This window comes from Priapulus caudatus, unplaced genomic scaffold, assembly GCF_000485595.1.
Source record: "Priapulus caudatus unplaced genomic scaffold, Priapulus_caudatus-5.0.1 Scaffold483, whole genome shotgun sequence".
Taxonomy (NCBI): Eukaryota; Metazoa; Priapulida; class Priapulimorpha; order Priapulimorphida; family Priapulidae; genus Priapulus; species Priapulus caudatus.
In genome coordinates, this window is record NW_014577544.1 from 96,069 (window position 1) to 116,798 (window position 20,730).

Below are 20,730 nucleotides of genomic sequence, written 5' to 3' on the forward strand. Positions count from 1 at the left end.
CCGATTATTATTATTATATTTATATAGAATGAATAGATAGAGTAAGATGAGATAGATAAGATAGATAGCATAGATAGATAGATAGGTGATCCCTAGATAGAGAGATAGACATCTTAGATGCAGTCACAGTAGACGTAAAGGTAGATTATCGGGAATGGCAAAATCAATGTACAGGGTGGGGACGAATAAGAGGACTATTTACTATTGTTATAGATAGATAGATAGATATAAAGATGATATAGATAGTAGCTAGGTAAATAGCAGATAGGATTGTATTTTATGATTAGGATTGAGATTACGACTAAGATTACAATTAAGATTAAGATTAAGATTGAGATTAAGATTAAGATTAAAATTATGATTAAGTTTATGATTATGATTATGATTAGGATTGAGATTACGACTAAGATTACGATAAAGATTAACATTAAGATTATGATTACGATTACGATCACAATCACGAACACGATTACGATCACGATCACGATCACGATCACGATTACGATCACGATCACGATCACGATCACAATTACGATTACGTTAATGATTATGATTACTCTATGAATTACTGATTATACTCACGCTACGAATAGCTGTGATCAAGGAAAACTGGTCAGAGCTACAAAACGACTATTAAAGCAAAACGAAGATATCCGTTACCCGCATTATGAGGATAAGTCTGTGCTCGCTAACGATATCGGGCACTTCTTTGTTCAAAAGATTATTGACATACAGACAACGCTCGGCAGCAGCAGCATACAGCATGTGGAACTAACCGGAAACGACGCACCTACTGTTGTATTCGAGGAGTTTAAGCTACTGTCGCCGGAACAAGTTAAAAATTATATGAACAATTCATCAAAAAAGACCTGCGCGTTGGATCCAATGCCAACCCAATTAATTATCAATTGCATTGACGAGCTATTACCTGCTCTAACTAAGATGGTAAACTGTTTTTTAGATACAGCTACATTTTCTGAGGACTGGAAAGAAGCACTCGTGATACCCTTGTTGAAAAAACCGGGCCTTGACCTTGTTTTTAAAAATTACCGCCCAATCAGCAATCTCACCTATGTGTCTAAACTAACGGAGAAAATAGTATTTGATCAAATTTACAATCACATGACTGTGAATGGACTGTTCCCGATCATGCAATCAGCGTACAGGAAACAACATAGCACTGAAACGGCACTGTTAAAAGTTAAGAACGACATATTAATGAACATGAACAACCAGCAAGTTACACTCTTTGTGCTTTTGTATCTCAGTGCTGCCTTCGATACTGTCGATCATGATATTTTACTCAAGAGCCTTCAGTCTAGAATTGGCATTACGGGCAAAGCACTTGACTGGTTTTCATCTTATTTGTCACATAGATCACAGCGCGTGTCAATACGTGGGACTTTATCAGACAGCTTCGACTGCAAGTGGGGTGTTCCACAAAACTCATGCCTAGGGCCTCTTCTCTTCAACATATATGCGTCAACAATTTTCTCAATATTTGAAGCTCATCTTCCGGATATCCACTGCTATGCTATTGACTCCCAACTGTACCTATCCTTTAATCCAAATTCTGCTGCCATCCAGGAACAGGCTGTCTCTGCGATGGAAACCTGTATAAAAGATATCCGTGACTGGATGCTTGCTGATCGGCTAATGTTAAACGACGACAAGACGGAATTCCTCATCTTAGGCACTCGGCAACAACTGTGCAAAGCGGACATTGATCTTATCACAGTCGGGAGTTGTAACATTTCGCCAGTATCCGTGACCAGCAATTTGGGTTGCTGGTTTGATTCGTGGATAACGATGGAGACTCATGTTTCCAAACTCTGCAGTACTTCATTTTTCCATCTTCATAATATTAGAGGAATCCGAAAGTTTCTTTCTACGGAATCAACAAAAATTCGAATTCACGCATTAATTACTAGTCGTGTTGATTGCTGCAATAGTTTACTTTATGGGCTGCCCCAGGTACAACTGAATAAGTTACAGCAAGTCAAAAATGCAGCTGCTCGGCTTATCTGCAATGCATCCAAGTTTGATCATATATCACCTGTTTTATATCATTTGCATTGGCTGCCAGTCTATTTCCGTATAGAGTTTAAAATACTACTCATCAGTTTTAAGGCATTACATTGTATGTCACCAGATTATATCAGGGAATTAGTCACATTAAAGAGACCTAATCGGTACAGTCTGCGCTTTGCTAACCAAATGTTAATTGAGCCACCAGCTGTAAAAACGTTGGCTACACTTGGCGATCGAGCTTTCTCATCAGCTGCCCCAAAATTATGGAATAAGCTACCTAGTCATATTCGATGTGAAAAGTCGCTGGAATCTTTTAAACGCCTAGTCAAAACTCATCTATTTAACATTGCATTTAACACATAGACATTATATTTTTAGGTGTACATTTGATTTGAGTTCTATTTTATTGAAAATGTTATATTATTGTCGTTTTTAGGATCTATATTTTACAATGTTGCAGTCCGCTATTTATAATCAGGAATTGTTATAGGATTATCGTAATTTAAATATCTATATTTTACAGTATTTTGCAGTCCGCTGTTTTATAATCAGTCTTTGTAATACGCACGTGAACATATCTGCATGTAACGTGCGCAATATAAATTAATAAATATTATTATTATTATTAATATTATTACGATTATGATTCTGATAATGATTGTGATTATGATTATGATTATGATTATGATTGTTATTATGATTATGATTGTTATTACGATAATAATGATTAGGCTTAGGATTAAGCTAGAGATTCTCAATTTCAGTAAAATATGGTGTCTATGTCTAGTATCCACTATATCTAGTATACGCGTACCTGTACGAGAAGAAGCCCAACTAATATTGTTAGTTGGGAATTTGGGCTCACGAAGCGAGGTCTTACTCTCGATTTCTTGCCCTGTGTAAATATTCTGTAGATGCGGTTGGTTTTCAGCAGCAGTGGTCCATAAATCAGTGTGAATGGCAGTTGAACGGTGATGTGTAGAATCGTGCATGTCGTCGACGTCGGTTTGTTGATTAGAACAAAGACCACCAGAAAGCTGAACTGGATTCCGAACAGCATGACAAAGCTCAGTTCTCGGCTGGCGGCTTTGATGACTTGCCTGTCTTTATTTTTGATGTAAAGGACGCCTAGTATAGTGTTGGCAAGGAGTCCAACCACCGAGGTGAGCGCTAGTGCCAATCCAAAAGTACCAGTGAAGTGAATGTAGTTAGCCGGGAGTGGTAGACAGGTGTTGTTAACTGAATCAGGCCAGAACAGCGGTCTGCATAGTCCACAGCCGGACAGATTCGCAAATAAATACTCGTTGTCACGGCAACGTTCGCAAACCCAGCAGCAGTGCGGCTCAAGATGCTGATGGTAATGGCGTGGGGGGCATGGAGTGCTACACACAGATTTTGGCAGCGTCGTTGGGTCTCGAGCCCATGATATCAGACTGTTGTCCATCTGCAGGGCGCCGTCTTTCCATTCTCCGACCAGGACCCTGTTGTATAATACGCCATCGCTTTGAACTGCGTACACGTTATAATGCGGAGGAATGCTGTTAGTGCCGTCAAATCTAATTTCTTGATTGGAATTTTGCTTGAAATGCACATTCCTTAGATACTTCATAAACAATGGGGCCGAAATACTGCTAGCGCGTAGGGTTGATAATGAAATGTTATGGTGGTTTTCAGTGATGTATTGATCTAGTGCCAGAGCAATTGCGGTTACAGCTACTCTAATATTGTAGGTGATATCTGTGATTTCCAAAAGTCGTTTCTGATGACTAATCACAACAGTTTCGTCTTCTGTGCACGTACCTTCAACAAACGAACAGTTCTGTGTTTTTTCCCAGTACTGACGGAACCAGCGAATATGCCCATAGTTGCCCAACGTCATCGAGGACAGCCAGTTGGAAAAGTCACTCTGATCGACAGGAGACCAAGTCCGTAAAAAGATGGCGCCGTCGGAGACACGCTCGAGACTGCCGATGTAATGTGTGGCGCTTTCTATAATATACAGCCATACGAATCTATCTGTCGGTGTTCCCATCCGCTCGAGATCCAGCCGCACGGCATAAAGCTTGTCTGGCCGTATAAAAGATATGATGACGTTCGCATCTTGTGCGTGTAATTGTGCGCTAAACCGGTGCAGATTTTCGCCGCCGACGTCCATTGCTAACCACAGACGTACGCTGAAGCAGATAGACATCTTCTTTGCTTCAACCTCGAGGATATGGGCGAGATGTTCGCCATTACCATCGACGGTGGCAAGCACAGCAACGTAGCTCCACCCGTATCGCTGCACTAGCGCCAAGATGGCGTGAACCTGGTTAATATCCGGCGGCGCCGTGCGTAGAAAATACGGAAGTTCGCGAGTTATGCTTAGGTCGTCACTGCCCGAGGAAGGGCTCACTTGCGGTATTTGTAGAACGCCCAGTATGGGAGCCACGAGCTCGCTCGTTTCACTGTATATCGGTCCGATGACGCCAACCACGTCCTTGGTCGAGCACTTCTTATGTTCGTCAGTAGCAATGTCATCATCGATGCCGGTTGCGTCAACAGTTGGCGATAGCTGCCCCGACTCATCAATATGAACTTGCCGAGTTGCCCTCACTTCACCACGGTCTCTAGGCTTACCAGCTGCAAACAACATCTGTCGTGGATTTGATCGGCCGTTCGTCTCCGATTTATTTCTTGGGTTGCCGGCACGCGTCGAGTCGATTTGTGCAGCTGCGATGTCGCGCCATTTCTCGATAGCAGCTCGATGGTGTTCGCGGGTAACGGTCACGAATTGCAGCGCCTGCGACATACCGATCGTGTCCTTGCCGCAGCTGTCAAATATCACGTACCCGAGTGAGATGTTCGGCAGAATTCTCTCGTCGGCATTAAGACGCTCGATGGTGTATATCATAGCCAACGCAAACTCGATAGAGTAAGGGTTGAGCGCGCCACACTCGTTGTCGTCTCGGTGTCCAGCGCCATAGCCGTGAACTGGGAATATTCCACCGAGCATGAGGTTTTCATGTGCAGACACACATGTGGATTGCAAACCAGGTATAATTACGGAGCACGAGCACAGGAAAATCTGACTGACTACGACTATCGCGACAATGAATACCGTGTTTCGCAGCGACGGCATTTCAGCGGACCTATATATAAGTACGCGGTTCTTAATGACCCATCTGCTCAAATCCTAATCATTAGCAAGTGCACGATATGATATAACGTTGATTCAGAAAAAGTTCTCCGCGTTCTTTTGCGCTGCAAACGCTACGGGAGCTGAAAGCAAATAAGAAATCTAACGTAATTAAATGATGACGCCAGTGACACGAAACTATCCGAGAGGGTTTGCGCATGCGCTACCTTGCGCGTGCATGCACCTGGTGCAGATATGCACAGAAACACAGAAGGTTTCTTCTCTAGGTATTCCTGATATGGTCATGGATAAATACATTGGGATTTTTTTTAAGACAGTTAATTCTGCGATAGCCGTGTATAGATAGAATGAACGGAATAGAATAGAATAGAATAGAACGGATAGAATAGAATCGGATAGAATAGAACGGACACCTATCTAGATGGACAAGTATGTCGTTCTCACTGAGAGACCGTTCTATACAGGTTTAACTGTATGCGTAACGTAATCGTTAGTGTGAGCATCAGTTTCCGTAGTAGCGAGTAAAAATCTCTTGGAGACTGTTACCTGACGGCTGAAAGTTTGTAGGATATAATCATGAGTTTGTGTTTGTTCGCTGCTGATATAATATCGGTAAAAAAGACCACACAAACTCAACATTTCCGACAACAACGAGTTGTTTGTTTATATGACATATGTGACACACACACACACACACACACACACACACACACACACACACACACACACACACACACACACACACACATAATTAATAAATTAACATGAAGTTATTATCATATGGATAAGTAAACAGGTACAAAATAGTAGGTAAACCTATTTAATTACTCAGTTATCTTCATATTTATAGCAACACATTCATTGATTGCATTGAGCATTTTTCCTAAGACATTGGCGTAGATGCACTGTGAGAATCAGATTTGCACTCAAGCCAGATTAACAACTTCAAGACCCTGGCAAATAAATAGTTAGCGGCGTATTTGACATCACTTGACTAGAATCTGTGATTAAGGGAACGACCTGTTAACACCTATCATACGGAGGTAGTGCTCAATCGTCAAATCTAATAATCGTTATATATTGGCAGTTCTGTTATTCGTGAAAAATCGAAATGAGTTTTTTTTAGATAAGATTATCCGCTGGCTTTCATGTCACAATACAAAAGATGCAAAACCACGACATTGCCACGTAAACACATGAAGGCTGTTAAAGTAGATTTATTTATCACGAAGATCATAGAAATCATATAAAGATCGTTACATAGATCATCATGGATATCATCTATCCAAGAGGCATGGAGCCGCATGTTGGGGTTTGGCCTTACCGGAGATCGCTGCTGAGTATGATTGTCATTGAACAAATGTCGAACAAAATCAAAGGTTGACCAGGAAGTGTAATCGGATGTAGATGTGGGGAAAGAGGATTATCGATCGTGATCAGCTTCTGTGTATTGAACATCTAATCATTCTACATTGCTGCGATGAAAGAAATCAATGACATATATATATGTGTGTGGGTGGGGGTTCGCCTCTCTCTTCTCTGTATGTGTGTGTGTGTGTGTGTGTGTGTGTGTGTGTGCGTGTGTGTGTGCGAGCGCGCGCGTGCCAGCTTGCCTTCCTGCCTGCTTGTCTGTCTGTCTGGTTCCTTCACTCGCTTACTGCCTGCAATTGTACCCCCTTTCACACGCACACACACACACACGCACGCACGCACGCACGCACGCACGCACACACACACACACACACACACACACATATACACACACACACATTACGTACATTATTAACACGTAACGAACGTTATTACATACGTATTTTTGATTAATGTTTGTGTTCTAATTCCGGTTTGCTGTCTATGGGTGCAATCTACTGGTAAATGCATCCTAAAAATGGTCGACTTGACGTGTTCTCAAGTATGGTTGTGTGAATGTCCATTAAATTCTTCGATGAAGGCCGGGGACATGATTTCATCCAATTTGCTTTCTCTCTCACAGCCCGGGGTACGATTTGGCCCGAGGTGGGAGTGTGATAGCCATCTAGAACGTCGTGGGCATCATGCCCTGGGAATATGATGTGCCAACGCCCTCCAGCGGCGGGTTGACTAATGAACGGGCTGGTAGAGACGGCAAACTGCATGCAGTGCCCCTTCGCTCACTCAGGATACCACCAGGAGTAAGACAATATAGGATTATATCCTGTAATCCTATATTATCTTACTCCTGATACCACCGTACCGTAGATTGAGCCCATGAGCGAGAGCGCCATCTGTCGTGCAGTTTGGGTAGACGGTTCTCATAGGACATAAATTTAACGTGCACAACAATGCATGGAGGTTACACAAAACACTTAAGAAATCCACATGGAGTAAGTGGGATAACTATGGGATATAATAAAACAAGTAACAGCACAATAGTCTATAACGACTGATACATCGCTGCAAGTATATTCGATAGGATACAGTCTGAGGAAACATAATGGTAAAAGCAGAATACTTTAAGTTTAATATTGCGCTTGTCCATCACACAATTCGAGTCCAATTTAAAAAAAAACATTACAGCACCAGCAACAATCCTACGACATACCGAGTGAATGAGAATAAATAGGAGGCCATAACTGAAAAGCAAGTACAACCAAATATATAATAGCGCCAACTATAAAACTTCTTTCGTATGTTATGCATATGATTTTCCAGCAATGAATGATATAAGTTGTAGCTCGTAATTGTAATCATACGTAATCATATATTATTTAGTATTATGAATTTGTTACGCATCAGCAAGCATCCACCTGAAATGCATCATGGTACTAACATGAATGCAAAGCTGGCTTTACTGCGTCTATTACTCTAAATGCCTTTTCTCATCAAGTTTTTTTTTTTACAAAATATACCCATCACAGAAAAACACACACATTGGCCAACGAACATAATTTTTTACAGGAAAGGGGTGAACATACATTAAATGTTTAGGCACAGTTCCAGTGCTGACAAGTGAATTCTCAAGAAGCTGCAATCTGCTAGTCTTTCCACAACGCGATCGCATAAACGTTACACATAAACTCAGGTACCAAATATGCTAGGCAACTTCCCAGCGTTTTTGCCACATAGAGGTGACTAAAACGTCAGCAGATCTACTAAAGTCACTGAAACCACAAGAACTATTGATTTTGTTTACAGTATAGGCAATGCTCGCAAATACTCAAATACGCACACTAATCGACTATTTTAATTGACAAATGCAAAAATAACGAAACTATTGATTTAAATAATGTTGTGTGCTGGTGAGGACGATGCACACGTCGTGAACATCAACACATTACACGAATTGAACTCGAGAGCGCATTACAGAAATCACTGAGCACTACACATACAACACTTCGAGCAATAGAGGCCTTTTCTGTATGTGTCACGTGAATAGTTCCTTTTGCCATTGCGCTACATCTCACGGATGTGTCTCTCGTCTGGACTCGCGTATTGAACAGTGTGCAGCCAATGACAAGTATGCATGTTGTAGGTGGAAGTAAACTAGACTCGACAGCTAGGTTCAACATACTTCTTTGCAGTGCTTCATAAACTTCTGAAGAAGAAGAAAACATAAAGAGTGAGTGGGACTGATACACAGGCATTCAACAAACATGAGCAACAGAATGGAGAAAAGACTTTCCATCTACAAATAGAGGCAGATGCCAGTAAACGCACATACCTTGCAGATGCACTTGCTACAGTTGCCCTCCATCCAAGCTTCTCCGTTGTTCCTCTGCTGTTTATCAGCATCAACACAATTCTTCCCACTCATGTGTGCCTCCATTTTCCTCATCTGAATTGGTAACATTGGCACCATTAATGTCTTACCTCGCCATAAGCATTTGACCTACCAAGCACGCAACACGATCACTTTATTTCGAATATCTGATGCAATTCTCTGTGCCTGCATTATACAATAGAATCGTTAACAGTATTGCTAGGTTACCTTTCGGTTAAATTTGTATAGAGTTTTCGTCATAGTTTCCACCAATGTCTCAAGTCCTTCGATCCTATCTTCCATTATGTCCATGTGCTCCTGGGCTGTTGTAATCAGAATAGAAACGGAATACGTTTGTGACATCAATCATTAAAATATATATAATTAGCGAATATATTAGGGTTTGTTACGGTGCGCTGGTCTTCTCACCCTCAGTGTCGACGATCAGGGCAATGGGTGCGCCATGCAGCTGCTGAGTCTGGTCTCGTTGAGGGCGGTCCTCAGGGTAGCTGAACTCAGAGCGCTTGCTGCGTCCCAGGTGGTCGACAAACGATTCGGACGCTCCCAATGTGCTGCAGTCTGCAACACACATCGACACGAGACGATTACCAAATACTAATCACCAGTTCACATACCCAATGATGGCATCTCTTCAACCTCACCAGTCAGAAAACTGCAAACTAATAAACCTACTGATCTAATCAATGCGATATAAATTCCACTAATCGGAGCACATCCTGTTACAACAACAAATGCTTTTGGAAGTATCAGGAACTCATCTAACCTGTTGCTAACACAGCATGCCAAGATGCAAGTGCCAATGGAGAAACTCCACTTATAACTTCCCCAACTATTAGCGTATTACAGAGGATAAATACTATGTTGTGTTTACATATGCAGTCTTTTAAATTTAAAAAATGGTCGGACAATGCAGTACCCTGGCAGCATTCAACCCAGAGGCTGAGGTCAACATGTGGTATATCAGTGGAACAGCTTTCGTAGCCCTGTGGGTATTCCACATTCACAAACACGTCCTTCTGCACCCTGCATACAAAACACAACAAAGTTTAATATACCAATAAGCTACTATATAAATAATATCACAACACACAGACATGCATACACACGCACGCACGCACGCACGCACGCACGCACGCACACACAGACACACACACAATATGCTACCATATTGAATTGTGTTGTTTTCCAATGCTACACTGTGAAGACATTGATAGCTACATAACAATAGTCAACGTTTATTTAGTGATACAGAACCAACACAAGCACACATAAGTGTGCTTATTACAAACCTGTCGATACTTTCACTGTTGTCACAGATAACTCTGGCCAAGCTCGCTTGTTTGATAGCAGTCAGCTGTCCTGGAGAGAATACACCCGGATTCTCGTACCAGAATCTAGTGAGAGAAGCTGAAGTCAGTCCTTATAATACCAGGGTTCTCCAAGCTTTTTCATTATAGCATGGCGGGTGCTGCCTTTACGGTCCTGGTTGCAAATCGCCGAAGGCGGTTTGCGTGCTAGGGTGGTCTGGGGGCTATGATATTTAGAGTGGCGGGTGCATTTTAGAATGACGAGGCTCGACGATAGCCTGGCGGGCCGCCAGGCTATAAGTGCTCTTGGAGAACTCTGAATACCACCGGAATTAATATATATTAATAGTAGTGGACAAGGTGAACATTCCAGTGAGTTTCAGTCATAGTGTTCCCGCCACAGGTATACGTGGCTCTCACAGAAACACAATTACTCTCATAGTCTCACGTAACTGAATGACAACTGATAACCTGTATTCATAAGTCATCCTTTCCTGCAAATATTTGTTATAGTACAAATTTTCAATGGAATGTTAAACTTCTTTATAGAGTAAACCAGGAATAGAATACGATAAGCCCGTAACCTTTTAATCATTCTATGATAATTAACTCATACACTCTTTACAGTGAACCAATGCCTAATGAATGAAGTGATTTTCAATTTAAATAGGTTCATGGCTTGAGCTGTAATGTTCAACCTTTAGGACTTGTCTTATGTCATTTAGGGAATTTTTCTATTAAGGCAACACGTAGGAACTATGCACCTATCTCCATCTCGCAGACGTTTGAACTGGTCGGCTATGATACACATAAACGTTGGGCCCATACGAGCACCTTCTACTTTATCCTCACTCATCCCGCCGATGAATACATCAATGTTATCTGAAATTGAACAAAGGCCACATTAGAAACCACCAATGATCATTTACTTCATGCAGTTATTTTTATTTTGCACATTAATCGGAAATCCCTTTTCCTAAACTAAATTTTACAGAGTAACGTTATTTCCATAGTTTGCAATTCCAGGCAAATTTCGTTTCAATGTAACTGTTATGTAATTGATGTTGACAACCTAATGACGTTCATGCTTACATTATTGCAAATGCTGCACTGTAAGTTAGGAAATATTGTAGCTGATAATTGCTACTAATGTCGACTATCATACCATATATATGATGTTACCTCACACAGTATCGACTGATCCATTCACGCAGCAATTGCAAGAACAAACGCTATCCGTTTATGCCACAATTTTACGATGGTATATACCTTACATCGTATACATATTATATTACTCATGTACTTGGCTATGCTGCAGATTGACACAGAGGAACATTCTAAAATTTATAACTAGCGCGATTATCCTTTACTACATCTGCATTTCACGCATGTTAGAATGGATTTTCTTTAGCATCTGGACGTAATAATTGCAATTCTGGTGGCAACACATATGCTGCGACACACGTGCAGGACATGAGACACCCCTGCGTATACGTCAACAGGGTAACAACCGCATCAGCAGCGACGACACAGCACACACGCGTCGTCGCATGACACACGCTCACCCGGGTGTCCGTAGACCGTCTGCAGTTTGTTGATCACCTCGCGGCTGCTGATCTCGCGGCGCAGCTCGTGGAAGGTGCGCGCGGGAGCGAGGCCGCAGTACTCGCGCCACGCGTTGTAGCTCGGCAGGCCGTGGTCGCGGCCGCGCTGCACGTTGAGCGCGCCGAGATCCAGCGCCACTTCATGCACCATCTCAAACAGCCGGTCGATCAGCTCCGTGTTCATCATCTGATCTGCAACGGACCGCGACACGGATGCTGAGCTATCTGGCAAGCATCACGGTAAGTGAGTGAGTGAGGAGTGTGTGAGTGTGAGAGTGGGTTTGAATAACTCGGTGTGTGAGTGGGTAGGTGAATGGGTGTGTAAGTGAGAGGGTAGGTGAGTGAGTGTGTGGGTGGGTGAATGGGTGAGTGAGTGAGTGAGTGACTGAGTGTGTGAGAGGGTAGGTGAGTGAGTTGATGGGTGGGTGAGTGAGTTGATGGGTGGGTGAGTGAGTTGATGGGTGGGTGAGTGAGTTGATGAGTGGGTGAGTGAGTGAGTGGGTGATTGAGTGAGTGAGTGAAATGAGTGATTGAGGGAGTGAGTAATCGAGTGAATGAATGAGTGGGCGCGGGAACGAGTGAGCGAGCGAGACAAAACACGCGCGCACGCACCTGGCTGAAAGAGCTTCGCCGCGACGCCAAACAGCCCCCTGAGCAGCGGATCGACTCCGCCCTCGTCGACGAGCCTGTGCGGCGAGAAGAAGGCCTTGTGCAGCGGCAGGTTGCCCTCGGCGATCGGCTGGAAGCTGGAGTTGAGCCGGTACATGATGGGATTGACGAGGCCATGGCCGAAGCGGAACGCGGCCGTTGCAAACACGTTCGCGATGCTCGGGTTCACGCTCGGGTCGTAGCCGGTGTACGCGCCGAGAGTCGCCATGCCGCGCTCGCCGAGCACCTTCGGTAACCAGCGGGAGTAGGTGATGTGCTGCACCTGCAAGAAGGAACGGCGTTGCGGTTCATTCACTGAGAACATCACCTCACACTGCGTCCGCGCACCCGACGCAATAGCGCGACGCTGAAATTAATTCGACGTAAAAAAATCACCTACATCACAGACAATATAGAATAACTCGTTATCTAATGAGAATCTATATGCAAAAACTTCTGGCTGCACCCTATGCACCTTATAAGTCTTATACTGTCTTCTGAGCTGGAAAATATATATATCATGAAAATTATCATGAATAAATAACTATACATATATATATATAATAAACATACACACATATGTGCATAGGATATAATATGAGGATACGAGCTGTGCATATGCTTATTGCTAGTATTCGCATACACCGATCGCCGAAGCGCTGCGGAACCTACCATCGCGCCGACGATCTTGCGCGACTCGTGGTAGAGGGCGTCGCCGTCCCAGTGCGGGTTGAGCGCGAGCAGGCTCGTCGCGATGCGGTTGTGCTCACGCGCCCAGATCGTGTGCATCGTCGTCAGCGCGACGTTCTCGTTCGCGCGGAAGTCGCCGGCGAGGAAGCACGGGATGTTGCTGGCGTGCTCGTCGCGCTGGCAGTCGACGGGGAAGCGCGCGTTGAAGGGTAGGTACGCGCGGCCCGAGTCGAGCGTGTCGCCCATGCGCAGCAGCCCGCGCTCACCCGTCACGTCGCGCAGCTCGTCGGCCAGCGCCCTCTGGCTGCCGTAGACGTTCGACGCGTCGATGAACGACGTGAGCATGTTGATCTGCTCGCGCGGCGTCACGGCGTTGAAGAAGATCGACGACATGCCTGAGCCGCACACGGCGCTCGAGCGCACAAACTCCATGCAGTGGCCCTGGTGGTGCGTGCGCGAGTCGTCGCGCGGCACCATGATGGGGAAGCACGGCGGCTCGTTCTGCGCGGGATCAACGGCGATGTTAGCAGGTTGCGCTTATGCATGTCAGAACTTATATTGTATATGTGGAATAAACCTATTTACATCATGCACTACGCCTTCGACCATCTTTGCCTGTCAACAATCCTTCCCTACATTAGACTGATGATGCACGATCTCCCGAATTATACGTGGTTAGGTCAATTGCGTTATCAGTGTTAGACTATAGCAGGCATGGAAAAACTGAAGTGACCTCCGAGGCATACAGAATCACTACCACCATGTCACTAGCAGGCTGGGATTTGAGAGAGATGGCCCGCTAGTAAATATGGTAATCAGAAAATTAGATTTCATGAGCCAGTCGTGCTACGTGAAGGAAGAGAGCAAATAACAGAAGTACGAATGGGTTTAGTAGCAATCATACCCGACAGATATCCTCACAGAGTTCACCACTCGTGAAGGCCTCGCGACTGACTGCGCCGGCAGCCAAGTCAATGTCGTGGTCCAGGAACTGACCCCAGGTCATCAGCATGTGTGTGAAGCTGAAAACAACGCAGCACGATTAATCATAATTAACGAGTTAACAGTTGGCAGGTAGTGGTAGGCTATAATGAAAACAATATTGTCTGCTTAAATGCATACATTTACATTTGCATATCAATATGGCTTGTAAGCTGTGTCTCTTGATAGTCTTGATCAGTTATCGAAGATGTTGTTGAATAATTTGCCATATGATGTAGTCACAATGTATTTCAACACATAACCTTAGATAACCTGTTTAGCAGGTTCCCAGGTAAGAAAGCCAAACGGTAGGATATAACAAGGGTAATTCCTCATCTAGGTATTGAAAGTAAATCAATTCAACTATAACTAAACTGTAATTTATGTAAGTAATGTAAACTAGTTAGATGTGTAGGGCAACAGTTACTCTTCATCGGCGGTTACTGCACGTGTGCCAGCGATACGTGATGACACCGTCCTCGCCGCTGGTTTCTGGAATCCGGAAACCCTCTTGTTCAGATCCCAACCTGGAAGAATCATCGCACTTCACACACCGTGTATTCTGCGCTACATGCAACGGACTGTGCTACGTGTATCATCACCCCTTCGTTTACGAAAATTAAAACAGCTTACAGAATATAGAAACAGAGACATTTTACTCTCAGCAAATTTATTAGCTGGACGAAGTGGCATAGCAGGCTGGAGTGGATGATGGAGGAAGTCTGGGAAAAAGATCAAGTGAATGACAGAAGAAGAATCGCAAGTTAGGGCTGGGTTAGAAGCACTGTGTGTTGAAGCAGGCTCTCATGAAACTCACAAGTAGAAAATGTATCCCGTTATTTTGTCACTACAACGCATACATTCGTATATCTAACATGCCCGCTTACCGATAGGAGTGTTAAAACCGTTCTCATATACAGGTGGTAGCAAGCGCGTGAATGCAGTCAGCGAGGCACCCCACATCGAGTGCTGTAGATTATTACATATGCCGTCAAACGAGCGGTACTTCTTGTGAAAGCACATGTCGGAGCAGTTGGCTACACGCTGGTGGGCTGTACATCCAGACAAGTTGGCTATCAGATTGAGTGTAGATGGCGACACCAGCTGCTCATATGTAAATTCTGCAACCAAGTAGATTCTGTGTCATGACGATCTGAACTGCTTATCTGTTACGCATGGATTATGTTGAATATGTTACAATTATGTATTATTATATTATATTAAGACCACTTAGTAAGTGTTCTTTTGATGTAATGTCCAATTTAGTACAGAGGGTAGCTAAATCTAGTATAAAAAAATGGCAAAACAAGAGCCGTGTAGTGAGCAAAGGTGATGATATGCGTCTTCGTATATGCCTACGAAACACAAAAACCACGTTAAAAAATATTACCAGAACTAAGAAATCATCATCTATCATTACTGCTAGGCTACAGTTACTACTACTATACAGAGATGCTACAGGGTGGTTCCAAAAAATCCTGAACTGTTAAGTAGTGACCAATAAAAGCGTAGCGAGCGGAGCGCGTCACGGGTTTTAGAAGCTCCTGGGTTTTAGTATTTTCAAAACACTTAAGAAAGCCCATTTGGAACACCATTTTCTGAAAAATATTCAATATTTTTCAATCGCATTTTTCCGGAACTTTTTACATTTTGAAAAAAATCCGGATTTCCGGTAAAATCCGGAAATGTAGCATCTCTGACTATAGCACCGCTGTCGACCAGCGCGAGGCTCGCGTGAGCAGCTAACACGCACGCACCGGATCCGTTCAGAGTGAACTGGGCGCCGTTCGACACCTGGCTCTCGATCATTGCCAGGGTGCGCTCAAAGATCTCGGCGGCGCGTCCGAGCCGCAGTGCGCCGGACGTCGGGAAGCGTGCGAGACGCAGCAGGTCGTGCGGCGAGCGGCGCTGCGTTGTGTCGAACACGTAGCGCAGCGTGTTGTTGATCGCGCGGTCGACCGTCGCGACCGCCTCCTCGACCGAGTTGATCACAAAGTTGTCGCCGGCAAAGCGCGAGCCCGTGTCTGCGAATGACAAACGCGTCGCCGTGGTAACTGCGAGTGCGAAGAAATGTGAGCTGGTGCCACCGAATGACAAGCACGTTACCATGGCAGCACTCGAGGCACGAGTGGGGAGACGCGGGACTGCAAATGACAAGCACGTTACCATGGGAACATTGATTGTATCAGGTGGGATGACGCGGGATTGAGTGTCCGCAGATGACAAGCATGTCACCGTGGCAACACTGGATGCGTGAGTGGGGAGCCACGTGAGCCAGCATGTATGAGTAAACGACACGGGAATGCTGCATGATTGAGCTCGGTGATAATGAACATACAAGCATGGGAACGACACTATTGGAATCCGCAACATATAGGTCTGTAAACAAAACACAGGAAATCAGCCTATGAAGGAAGGAAACACTATACAAATACAAACAATAAATGAACGATGCAATCAAAATAATAAGTGTGGTAGCCTAAATAGGTTGGTGCCCTACACGTTATACACATCAGTTGCACACATTAATAATTTATACCAGTGATTGTGAGCCAAGCATCATCGACGGCATAGCCCTCTGTGTTTTCAGCAGCACAGAAATAGTGACCCTCGTCAGCCTTGCTTACGTTCATTATAGTTAGATACCCTTCTGGACTCATCCTGTAATTAACAGATGTAGACGTCAGCAGACTCACTAGACACAGGCATAGGCCTACCACTTAATAACCTATCATTTAACAAACTAACAAATAACACATCCACAACGTGTTACTGTTAGCTTAGATATATGTAAGCTAGTAGATGTACCTGTATGTAAATTTACTTCTCCATAGTTAAATACATCTGTATATAAACAAACGTAGTAGAGTACCTACAACTGGACATACTACCTGTATTTCTCTCCTACACGCAGTAAGTGTTCACCCATCAACCAGCGAACATTGGGCTGGGGCACACCCCTGGCAGCGCAGGGTAAAGTCACATCAGCTAGCGGTCGGGTTGACACGTCATTTGGTGTGATTATGAACTCTGGCCTCACTGAAGAAATAAAAGGTCAAGAATTACTTTGCTATTAAAAATGGTATATTTCAAGTATTATTTTTTTGCGAAAAAATAAATACCATAAGAAATATCATCAACTTTGCTTGATCAGGTTGAAACCAATGTGATGATGCCTGTATACGTTGCCTAACAATTTTTTTTAGTTAATCCATTGAGCATACACACAATCACTGGCTTAAAGTCTGCACTATGTCATGAAGCATATACACATTCATAAACTCACACTGCTCCATGCCACGTAACATAAACATGGTCACCGACTCACACCTCAATTACTGTTATGGAGCATATACCCATTAACAGACTCGCTCTTCACTCTACGGGGGGCAGCATATACACGCTCGCTGACTCACACTTTGGTCGGACAATGAGACGAGCCGACGCCCTCATGTTGCCCAAGTTGTTGAGTGCATTGCACTCGTATGAACCAGTGTCTCCCAGCGTGAGCAGTGCTAGCCGCAGCGTTGTCCCTCCCGAGATGAAATCATATCGGGGATTATCCTCCCGGATTGGATTTCCTATGAACAGACAAACCGCATGCAGCAATGAGCTATGCTTCGAAGACACACTACAGTCGTTTTGTGTGATACTCCCACTACAAACGATATCACAGGGTTCATAGTAGTAAGACACATGTTAAAATAAGGACTTATAAGACCCTTTCTGGATGCCAAAATAAGACTTTTTTACGCGATTTCTGATAGATCACCAACTATTAAAGTACACTAATAATATTTATATACACAATTGAACAGCAGATTTAATTATTCCGTATTATATATACAACAATTCTTACTTTAAGTCGAGAACAGTAAGTTGAAAAATAAGGACTATTACGTACTTTTCTAAGATTTCACCAAAAATAAGTACTAATAAGAGCCCTTATCTTATTTTTGGCAAAATAAGTACTTATAAGACTTTGGAAGACCTGCTACAAACCCCGTATCATCGAATTTTTGAGAATTTGTTTATGAATAACTCAATAATATTATTAAGAATAATAATTATGACTATTAACTACTAAAAGATGTACTTACACGTCTAAATTATTTGATAATCTTAAAGAACAATCTAACGAACATGTAAGAAATGTGCCAATAAGGTAACAATCAGGTATATCTACTAAATCTTTTGAATTTGACCAATTATGATTTATTAATACACCACACTACAAACTTGGCATTCATGTATTATAGATACTTATTCTCTATGACTACAACTGATGTTTAAACATTTATTAGGACACACCATTAAAGAACCAGCTGATAGCCGGAGTGGGATAACCCTCAGCTAAGCATCTGAATTCTCCTATCTCTCCCTGAAGATGCTGAGCATTCTCTGGCTCCTCTACCAGCAATGGAGGAGCTGAAGCAAACAGACATGAGAAAAATTATCATAACAAAATAAACTAATATATAATGACCAAAAATCCAATATTTACTTACACTTAAAATAACTTAACAAAGAACATTTCTTTTCTTGTTTATTTCATATTATTATAAAATAATAAATAAAATTAAAATTTATGAATTAATGGGATTATATTGAACTAATGATTCTTTGGAGGATACTCTCTACTATCTAATCCTTTTCTGATTAACGTCAGTTCATATATCACACCAAGACTCATAATATTTCAATTCTGCAAAAGTAAACAAAAAGCAACTTCAACAATGGCAATTGTAGGGTGCTCAAACGTGTTCATGCCACCTAATTATACTCACAGAACACACGCACATGGGCACTAGCTGACACGCTGCCATACTCATTCGTTGCTGAACAGCGGTAGAGACCATGGTCTTCAGGGCGTACAAACCTGTCGACACGCCACACCATGTCAACTCCTCGCTCAACATAGGCCGAGTACATTCACCATTATAGCTGCAGCTACTAATATCAACAACTTACGAATCATAGATCTTCACAAACAAACTTTAGGGTTAGTGAAAGAATATTAGAACAGATTTGTGGATCGAATCTGCTCAAAAGTCTGGCTGTAGACAAGATCATTCAGAGAGTAGGAATCTCTATATGCTGTGAACAGTTTAGTACATATAAGCGTTAGTACATCTGCTTTGGGACACGTGCAGCATCATACCTAATCTCGAGTGTCCCTGTTTGCTGGTCCACCCGGTACTTATCAAGGTTCGGTAACGCTGCGCTGTCCTTGGTCCACACGATCTGCGGCCGGGGGCTCCCATCAGCCACACACTCAAGGCTGACGGTCTCACCTACACGAGTTTCCTGGTGGTCCGGCAGTCTAACGATGGTCGGTCGTGCTGCAATGTCCATGCGTAGGCATATGAGTGCTGATATGTGGGAACAGTGCTACTGAGTTTAAGTTGTTTCACTAAGGTGTCACTCTTTGCTGGAATGAGGTGTCATGCTTTATGCTGCTGCACTATCCTGTACGATTGCCTTTCCTCACCTGGACCGTTGACGTATCGCACCTCTGCTGTGTCCGAGCGTACGTAGCCGGCACTGTTGCTGGCCGTACACCCGTACAGACCCTGGTCGGAGTCCTGTGCATGCTGGATCATTAGTGTGCCATCATCGTTGATACGAAACCTGCTGAACTCGTTCAGGTTGCTCGGGTCAATCTCCACACTGCAGAGACCATCATAAGGTATAGAAGCATGTCTGGGAACTGCTGGTGCCATTCAGCCTTCCTCTACCAGCAATCGAAAGAAATTCTTCACTCTTATCACCTAGTAATGAACAACTGAATATCTGAATAATCCGCCTTATCTAACACTGCTAAGGAAAAGTTTCTACTAATTACTTTAAAACCATTAGTCTCATCTACATGTCACGATGGGAAAAAATTCCTGCCCTCTCAACTGTTGTGAAGTAACTGAACCTGATCTCCCTCACCTATTATGCAACCAGATGATCTGTGGGTCAGGAACGCCTGTGGCTCGGCACTCCAGGTAGACAGTTGCCCCGAACTGGATGTCTTGATCTCTTGGGTGAGACACAAACTGAGGCTTCACTGCGAACAACGCCAATGAAGCCACCATGAGAAATCTGACAACAATTCTCGCAATTTTGTCGGTATCATCTAATATTTGAACTTGAGTTTAATATGTATCTTACCATACCATACCATGATATTATAGATGTTTATGATATTGTTGGTTTACAATAGATAACTACAGTTACTTAACCATGAAGCACTATCTAGCTGCAGAAGCATGAATGGCTGGATGTATAGTTGTAATGCGTGCAAACTCTCTGCTGACTACTAACATTTGTCACTGACAGCTCACATCCGTACACTACAAATTTAACACGACCCTTATCTGACCTGACATTACACAGAAGCATAAATATGTTTTTGAAAATACGACTTTGATGGCTACTCTTTGATGGATAGTGGGATGGTGCATGCACAAATTTATGTGTGTCTGTGTGTGTGTGTGTGTGTGTGTGTGTGTGTGTGTGTGTGTGTGTGTGTGTGTGTGTGTGTGTGTGTGTGTGTGTGTGTGTGTGTGTGTGTGTGTGTGT

At 43.3% G+C, this 20,730-nt stretch overlaps 2 protein-coding genes across 2 annotated transcripts in view; both read right to left on the bottom strand.

The window, feature by feature from the left end:
- Positions 1-1,361: 1,361 nt before the first annotated feature.
- LOC106810884 (metabotropic glutamate receptor 2-like) lies at positions 1,362-5,785 on the bottom strand. Its single transcript, XM_014814353.1, has 2 exons — positions 3,743-5,785; positions 1,362-1,466 (listed from the first exon to the last, which is right to left on the bottom strand). The coding sequence occupies exons 1-2, from the start codon at positions 5,150-5,152 to the stop codon at positions 1,362-1,364; spliced, it is 1,515 nt and encodes a 504-aa protein (XP_014669839.1). The 5' UTR covers positions 5,153-5,785.
- A 1,794-nt stretch (positions 5,786-7,579) lies between these two features.
- LOC106810888 (peroxidasin homolog) overlaps positions 7,580-20,730 on the bottom strand; it is a 24,102-nt gene continuing 10,951 nt past the window's right edge. The window contains exons 8-29 of the mRNA XM_014814359.1: positions 20,098-20,215; positions 19,652-19,830; positions 19,322-19,502; positions 18,948-19,039; positions 18,472-18,588; positions 17,577-17,741; positions 17,052-17,199; positions 16,700-16,821; positions 15,918-16,184; positions 15,048-15,281; positions 14,588-14,687; positions 14,084-14,201; positions 13,162-13,680; positions 12,454-12,772; positions 11,803-12,033; positions 11,002-11,119; positions 10,220-10,324; positions 9,847-9,953; positions 9,339-9,488; positions 9,138-9,232; positions 8,871-8,984; positions 7,580-8,744 (exon numbers count right to left, since the gene is read on the bottom strand). Of these exons, the coding sequence (XP_014669845.1) occupies positions 8,712-8,744; positions 8,871-8,984; positions 9,138-9,232; positions 9,339-9,488; positions 9,847-9,953; positions 10,220-10,324; positions 11,002-11,119; positions 11,803-12,033; positions 12,454-12,772; positions 13,162-13,680; positions 14,084-14,201; positions 14,588-14,687; positions 15,048-15,281; positions 15,918-16,184; positions 16,700-16,821; positions 17,052-17,199; positions 17,577-17,741; positions 18,472-18,588; positions 18,948-19,039; positions 19,322-19,502; positions 19,652-19,830; positions 20,098-20,215 (3,632 nt within the window). The 3' untranslated portion in view covers positions 7,580-8,711. The remainder of the gene's footprint in view (positions 8,745-8,870; positions 8,985-9,137; positions 9,233-9,338; positions 9,489-9,846; positions 9,954-10,219; positions 10,325-11,001; positions 11,120-11,802; positions 12,034-12,453; positions 12,773-13,161; positions 13,681-14,083; positions 14,202-14,587; positions 14,688-15,047; positions 15,282-15,917; positions 16,185-16,699; positions 16,822-17,051; positions 17,200-17,576; positions 17,742-18,471; positions 18,589-18,947; positions 19,040-19,321; positions 19,503-19,651; positions 19,831-20,097; positions 20,216-20,730) is intronic.